Source organism: Pollachius pollachius, assembly GCF_949987615.1.
Source record: "Pollachius pollachius genome assembly, chromosome: 3".
Lineage (NCBI taxonomy): Eukaryota > Metazoa > Chordata > Actinopteri > Gadiformes > Gadidae > Pollachius > Pollachius pollachius.
The window spans coordinates 18387454-18395576 of NC_136936.1; the positions used below are offsets into that span (position 1 = coordinate 18387454).

The 8123-nt window shown below is 44.4% G+C and overlaps 1 protein-coding gene across 1 annotated transcript; it reads left to right on the top strand.

Annotated features, from left to right (window-relative positions):
• Positions 1-420: 420 nt before the first annotated feature.
• tp53i13 (tumor protein p53 inducible protein 13) lies at positions 421-7509 on the top strand. Its single transcript, XM_079733608.1, has 9 exons — positions 421-762; positions 1840-1914; positions 2064-2099; positions 2427-2485; positions 2731-2809; positions 3385-3510; positions 4035-4241; positions 4387-5185; positions 6197-7509. The coding sequence occupies exons 1-9, from the start codon at positions 652-654 to the stop codon at positions 6319-6321; spliced, it is 1617 nt and encodes a 538-aa protein (XP_079589734.1). The 5' UTR covers positions 421-651; the 3' UTR covers positions 6322-7509.
• Positions 7510-8123: the final 614 nt, after the last annotated feature.

Genomic DNA, 8123 nt, shown 5'->3' on the forward strand with positions numbered 1-8123 from the left:
TCTTTCGGCATAAGTTGTAAAGACAGTACAGACTCATGAATAGAAGATACGGTTTGTAGGTCTCAGAAAACGGCCTTGCAGCGCAAGCCGCACATTAATGTAAATGTAAGGTCCTGAAAGTAAAAAAAAAAAACATTGTATTTTAATTGCTTTAAGAAAAATAATAAGGCATTGTAAATCCTAAAGATTGGTCCTCCTTGCCACTTAAACAGACCATTGGCGTCCCCGTGTGGCGCAAACACACCCGGCCTGGCAGAAAGCGATTACTAATAACGGTTCGACTTGTACCTTCTGCCATTCCGTACCAAAGTATCTCTAAACGGATGGAAGTTTAACCTTATACCATCCACAAGTTGAACATGGATAAAGGCTTTGTCGTTGTTAGAATAAAGAAAAATTGTTTAAGGGAACTGTCTGTATTTTGGTCTGGTGTTTGTGGAGAAAAGCAGCGTTTGCGAGAGAAAGAAACCAGAAGGCTGGTTATTATGTGCCTTTCAGCCGTTGGCCCTTGCTGTTTATGTGCTTCCTAAGAGTGCCATTTCAGATGCTTGTAAGGGACAATGAGCGCCACTCGAGGACAGTAGATCTGACCACTTGAGGTCAGTCTATTCGTCCGATTTAGTGACGTGTCGTCCCCAGCAGAGGACCGTGATGTCCTCGGTTCGGGCGGCCACTTTGGTAGCTGCGCTGTCCTTCAGTCTGGTGCGCGGAGGTGTCCCCAGGTCATGGAAGTCGCCCTGGCCAGGGTGCGACAATGGAAAGGTAGGCTTACACTCAATGTTTTCCCTTCTGTTTATTTTTCATAAGGGGAAACGAACAATGCAGTGACACAATGACATGATTGACGGGAACAAAAAGTTTGTGTGTGTGTGTGTACGTGTGTGTGGTGGGAAATTGTGCCTATTCTGATCATGGTAGATATAGTAGGCTAGTGTAATATGATAGGGCAGTAGCTTAAACCCCCAGTATTTCCTCCAGCACTGTATGGTTAAGGCGGCCGCCTTAACAACAATAGCGCCCCGCCTTGACTACCAATGTATATAAAATATATATATATATATATATATTTTCTTTATTTTATTATTATTTTTTTAAATTATTTATGCATTAACAAAGTACGAAACTCTCGTAGGGAAAGAAAACATATGTCCATCAGGTACATATTTCCATCCGCTCCTTGACCACCTTGACTAAGACATTCTATGGGGGAAATACTGAACCCCCTTTGGTTTACTACGATGTGCTTTAAGCTTTGATAAACCAGCCAACAATAATCCAAAGTAGCTACTCTAATATGAAATTTATCTATATTTTATTGATTGTTTATTGTTTATAATCAGCAATGCCTGCGTATGGAATAAAGTCGACAACTAGACCCCTGCTTAGTGAAGTCACGTCACAGTCTATCAGATGGACCTGAGACTACAGGTTTCCCGCAGAAAATATGTTGGTTTATGTGGTGGGGTTTGCCATCAGACCGGGGGGGAGGGGGTCGGGGTGCTACGAAACAACATTGTCAAAATAACAACTGAAACAAGAACAGTTAAAGAATATGTGCAATTTTTACTTTTAAAATATTCAAAACCCTACTTTTTTCCCCCGTTTTTTATGGCGGCAGGCGTGTGTTGCTTACTGCGGCCGCCCTGTGGGAAACCCTGGACTAATTACCAACCGTCTCAAAATGAATATTCATGCCAAATATTTCCATTTAAAAATGCGCACATATATTTTTTAAATCCTTTTGAAAAACCGGGACATTGTATGTGCGACTTCATGCATGGTCGTGCGTACCTGCATGAACGTGTAATTTATTACATGTATTATGTGTCTGTATAACAGCTCTTTATACAGAAGGACCTACCTCGAAATGCTTTGTGGGCGTGCCCAGCAACATCTTGGCCTGAGGCTACTCAGGTAACCGTGGACACCCTAGACTTTGTCCCAACCAAAAACGTTGTCAGCACCACGCCTTAGATCAAGGCTCTTCTATTTGGAAATGCAATTTATTTTATAGCATTCAAAATTTTATTGTGTGCGTGTTCATTTGTTCTCCCTATCTGCAGAGTTACCCTGGTGTTGACACTGTGTATGATCCTGAGGTGAGTCAACAGAAGTATTCGATAGAGAATCTCCTTCCATGGAGTGTGCACAGTGTGTGACCGTTGACTTTCCGCAATCAAATATGTGAATTGGTTGATGATCGGAAGCCAAAGTCCTGTCATTATATTAAGTAGTAATACATGATTTCCCCTCTAATATGCTTAGCTTAGTGTAGCCTTTGTTTGGTTAATTCTGCTGTTGAAGTCAAAACATTCGGCAACTCAAAGCAACACCATCTCCCATTGGCTCTGTATTTGTTCATGTGAATACCTGGTGGGGCTGTAGGTGTTGAGGTCCTGTATGACCTTGTTTTCTTTTGATTCTAGCCGGCCAAGCAGGTTTGTATGGGTACACCTATCAGCTACAACCTGACCATTCCTAACAGGTAAGCCTGTGGCTCCCATAAATCAATGTACTAAAGGTGAGCGCATAACTACATACTTATTTAGAAGACACCTTCTGTCCAAAGCAACTTGTGGTTGGGCTTGATCTATTAATCAAGCTCAATCATCGCTAGATGAGCTGTACTGCTGAATAAATTATATTATTTACATTAGTTTGAGTCAAATGTTGAAAGTACAAATACGTGTGTGTGTGTGTGTGTGTGTGTGTGTGTGTGTGTGTGTGTAGTGGTCCATACAGACCCGTGGGTGCGGAGAGTGGAGAGTACTTGTACTGTCCTGCTGAACGATGGCTGAACAACCTGCACGTAAGTCACAGCCATGGCTGCTCGTCATGACCACCCTACATGTCTGTTTCTACATCAACGGGGAGACAAAAGCCCCTTTTAGACAGAGATCCCACAATATTGCCATAAAGAAGATCTGTCATTATGCTGGCTTTGCCTCATACACAGAACCAAACAAAGCCGGCGTAATGCCACCCCCGTGTGTGCTTTTACCTAGCATGCAGAGTATTGGTCCGTTTCATACAGAGGGCGAGCCTGAATAAAGCCACAGCGCCTCCACCTTGAGCAGGCTGTGTTAGGGGTCAGACGGGGTTAGACAGAGAGGGAGAGTGCAGTCAACACAGTACAAAGACTCGTTCTCCAGTTAACAGATGTGATAATAACTATGAAAGCCTACCACAGTAGACTGTTTGCCAGTTTAGAATGAAGCCAACAGATCGTTGATTACTAAAATATTAAATGATGATAAATGCCTTATGGGTATGTATTGGTCCGGTGGGTCAGTTATATGCATATGCTATGTTCCATGAAGGCTTTTTGTTGACATTCTGTCCATTGGATGAGTAATAATATGTGTGTGTGCGTGTCTCGTGCAGCATGGCGCTACCGTGCTGCTTTACCACCCCTGTGCTCCTCTCAGCGAGCGCGTCCGTCTGTCCGTCCTGGCTCGCTCCTGCCTGTCCGACTACATCATCACCCCGCACCCAGAACTCAAACACACGGTGAGGCCAATATGAATCAAGACTACAACCCAACCCTCACACTAACGTATAGCACGGCCGTGGACTGAGTCTAACCCTTGTCACCACGTTATTCTACCATGCAGAACAACAACAACATCATAGTGTTTGTCCTAGGATGATACCTCTGTGAAAAGGGTCCATTGGCATTGTACACTCGTCACTTGTAACAAACATTAAATGCATATTATTTGTTGATTTGTCGTTTAATTTGATTAGGTCTCAGAAATAACATTAATGTAATTTTACAGCTATTCTTATTCTGGAACTTTTTTCAAAATAAACATTCCATGCTGAGGTAATGACTACTGTATTTATTTGGACCTACTTAGTCATATAAGTATTCATACGTTCATGCAAAACTTAGTGAAATACACAAAGAAAGGGATAGTCTTTGGTGGTGGGAACAAAAGTAACACAAAGTATCTTTGTCTTGCAGCACTATAATAGACATTTGTAAAGGCGGTTTCCACAAGTGTCAGTTTGCTTTTTTCTCTCTTGTCCAGCGTGTGGCTTTGGTGTCCTGGGGCCGAACTCTGGAGCTGTCCACTATTCACACCTTCGCTATTTGTGATTGGCTGGAGGAGGTGGAAGCAGCAGCGACAGAAACCAATCCGAAAGATGTGGTTGCGACCAGGAACTACAGTCTTCTGCTGATCAGGCCAGCAGAGCAGAATGCACTCCCAGCAAAACAATCACACACCAACACAATGGTAGGTAGGCTGTTCCATACCGACTAATGCTAATGTTTTTTTTGTTCACTTGCTTAAGAAGAATGCTGTTTCATCTCAGGCCATCCTGGCTAGGTCATTAATAAATGTTGTGCATGTACTAAAGGGTTCCCATTGTACTCCACAGCTGTCTATTAGGCATTGCTGTGAGAAGAGCCTCTTCGACCCTCTGGTTCAAGGAGAGGAGGCGAGGCGGCAGGGAGGAGGAGGAGGAAGGCGGCGCAGAGGGGCCATCAAGAATCCGGAGAAGACAGAGACCACGACCAAACATGAGACTTCTCCATCCAAATCCACTCAGACCTTGAAGGCATCCAGAGCATCGAAGTCCGAACCAAATCCTGGTCTAGTGAAACCAGAGCCAGAGCCGGCCCTGCCCGGTTCTAGAGGCCATCCTGCGACAACCGTTCTTGGATCAGTTCTTGCAAAAACAACCATGGCTGGACGCCATGGTTCAGATGTAAAAGTGACAGTGGAACAGAGGGACAGAGGTTCTGCTGGCCAGAACTCTGCAGAGCAGAAACCGTTGACTGACCTACCGGACAGGACGGTGAAGAGCGGTGAGCGGGTGGCTATGAAACAGAGCCGAGAACATAAACTCACACACACTGTCGGCATCGAGGACAAAAACATCGAGGACCCGCCCAAGGTTCTACCTCCCCTCCCAAACGCCCACCACAGGGCTTCCTCACCCACTCCCACCGCCCCTGAGGACATTGTGGACCCCGACGGCCACATCGCGGCCGGCGTGCTGGGGGGCAAGGGGCGGACCCCGCGCACGGACGAGGCGGTGTGGGCGGCGGGTGCGTTGGGCTTCCTGCTGGTGCTGCTGGCCCTGTCTGTGCTGCACAGCCGCCTCTACCGCCAGTGGCGGACCACCCCACCCATGTACTGGCACGACCCCCGGCAGGACTACGACAGCGTGGCCGGTATGTCACGGGGGGCGGGAATTTGCCAGGTCCTCGCCATACCACAATGTGTGATACGCTGGTGTAAATATTGTCCTGCGATATTACAATTAACGTTTAAATGTACTGCGGTTGTGTAAATATGGCGATGCGATGTTCTGACTTATTTCATGAAATGTTTGTTCTGGGTGGTTTAATGTTGGGTTTGAGTTTCAGGGGTAAAAGAACCTGTGGAAAAGAACAGTTGATGCAAATTTTCAATAAGCAGATGCATTACAGCGCCCTCTGTAGGATGATCCCAATAATTTGCCTCCACTAAGGCCAGTTAAAGGGGACATATTATACCATCAGGTGTGAGTGTGATTAGCCCTTACAAGCCGTTTTGAAAATCTTCCCCTTATGACATCACTAGTGGGTGTGTCCACCTAGATCTGTGCTGGATAGATCAGTCTACCAGCCTACCCAGTGGACTGAAGTAAACTTTGCTCATCTATCCAGCACAGATCAAGGCAGACACGCTCACTAGTGATGTCATAAGGGGCAGATTTTCAAAACGGCTTGTAAGGGCTAATCACACTCACACCTGGTGGTATAATATGTCCCATTTAATGGTTTCTAGCTTTAGGGTCGGTGGGGAGCTATGGTGGTCTTAGGCTTGTTTTAAATTATAGTGGAAATACCAAAAGAAAAAAAAATAGGGAATCATTGAGTGATTTGAGATCTCGGCTGTGATACACCATAGGTAAGAAAGGACATGATCATATTCCTCACATTTTACACTTTCAAATGTCAGAATGTTTATTATACAAACAATATTACAGCACAGTATTTTAGAAAACTGTGTTCTAGAAAGTATTCCTATACAATTAGCAAATAATTGAGTCAACCCCACTTCATCAAATTTCACCAAAATCTCAGATCATTTTGGGTCCTGATCAGGGCTGGGGCATCACAATGTAAAAATCAAATCAGTGGAGGTATATACATATGGCCCTGTAGTAAGAATTGTTCTGTCTTTCTTTCTGTACACAGATGTGATCCGGAAGAGGCTGAAGATAGCAGACCGGAGGCACAGGAGGAAGTCCTACCAGCCAAGGAGACAAGAGTGTTTGCTCTTACCCAGCTCGGATGAAGAAGACGATGACGATGACCAGTAGTTGTTTTAGCGCCGCATGGAGATGACACCAAGTACTGATTTCTCAGCATTGAATGTTAGGATGTACTCCACCGATTGTTAATGGCGGTGATGACCCTAATTAGTTGAAAAGGCAACGTCAAGTTATTTGTAGGTACACTAAGCCATTGTTTGGAGCAGTGAATGCACTCCTTGGCATCTATTGATCAGATTTCTCTTTTGCCTTGCAATTAGTCTAGCCTGGTCCTACCAGACTCTCGTACTTCATTTCAGAGAGTCTGGACCTACTCAATTAACTAACGTTAAATCACTTGAAGGCGGTAGTCTGTTGAAGTTTAAAACTATTGGATCTGCCCAGTGCCACTCTGGATCTGCCATAACCAATCGCTAACGTTTGGCCGGGAATCACGTTGCGCGCAGGCTGTACACAAACCAATCACCGTGCGTGAAGATGTCCGTCAACGAGAGCTGACTTTAACGTCATTGATCTCAGCCACTCCCTCTGTTCACTGATTGGACGCAGAAAATTTGGACGGAGAAAACCTACTAACGTAGCGCAGACCCAGACGTAGTACTGAAGGGAAATTTAAATTGAGCGGAAGTACTTGGGCGGCCAGAGCCAGGCCACAATTAGTCAGACGGTCTAAATATTATATTATGTTTACATAGAAAGGGCTAAAATGTTAATGAGTAATGGATAAAATCAGAGTTGGTGAAAACCTTCCCGCAATATTCAACACTCCTGGCCTTTTATGCACTAGTTTCTTCATTACACAAAGAATCCAATGTGAGTAAGCGTAGGATTGTGTGTAATTTCATGTTGTTTTTTTACGATGGATGAGCTTAGTAATGATTCAATGCTGTTTTTATATTTCAATTTTTTTTACCTGTGTAGGATTTGCTAGGTGGATGCTGTAAGCAACACTGTCAAAACAAAGAGGCTATCAGCTGATGGTACGAATACTAATGTAGGGTAGGTGGGGTCTGATCGGATCCCAGCGCAGTTTGGACACAACCTGGCCCTGATCCAATCACATCCGGTAGTCTGGCTCGCATCCCGTATGCGACCTGGCACATTGGATCGCCACGTTGATCCGATCTGGGAGCATCGACACACGACAGTTAATGCGTCCTGGTGGGAATCCGATCACAAAAGTCACACTGAAATGCCAAGTTCACTGGAGTGACACATTGCTCTACGCACACCCTACCTTCCCTGAAAAGTGAAAAAAAGTTATTAAAAGTATGTAATTCATTCAATATTTTCTTCAATTTTCAATAACATGATTTCTTTTTGTCAGTATCATCGCTGCTACTTGTTTTGAATCCAACCATATTCTCAGTAAAGCAGGGTTTAGTTCCACATACAGCCCATTCACAAAGATCAACGTTGTGATGCAGATGTGGAACTTCACTAGCCTGGCTAACGCCAGACCTCATCTCAATCTACATTGAGGTGAGGTCTGGGAACCAGGCTGCCTAGCAGCGCGAAATGAAATTGCGCGCAAGGCAGCATGGGTATACCCAGGCTAGAACTTCACAGGGCTGCCTGCAATTATACTTCCCTATCACATTAATGTGAACTCAAGGGTGCACTATTGCATTTCCCTAAATGCACAAAAAGCTAATGTGGAAACACAATCACAAGACTTATAAATATTCAGCTGAAAGCGGCCAATCAGCAAGTGGTTTTTCCAATAAGTGCTGAAGCTTATAACACAACTAACAGGTCCCAGCAGCAGCAAACAAATCAATACAACCATTACATTGTTTTATTATTTTATTACAAATGTACAGCTTATGAGTTTCCATTACGGTTTACCT

Bases quoted from the DNA above. Each gene is read 5' to 3' on its own strand.
- tp53i13 (XM_079733608.1), top strand. From the start codon at position 652: ATGTCCTCGGTTCGGGCGGCCACTTTGGTAGCTGCGCTGTCCTTCAGT. The intron at 2,810-3,384 runs GTAAGTCACAGC...TGTCTCGTGCAG, and splicing joins GATGGCTGAACAACCTGCAC to CATGGCGCTACCGTGCTGCT. The intron at 3,511-4,034 runs GTGAGGCCAATA...TCTCTTGTCCAG, and splicing joins ACCCAGAACTCAAACACACG to CGTGTGGCTTTGGTGTCCTG.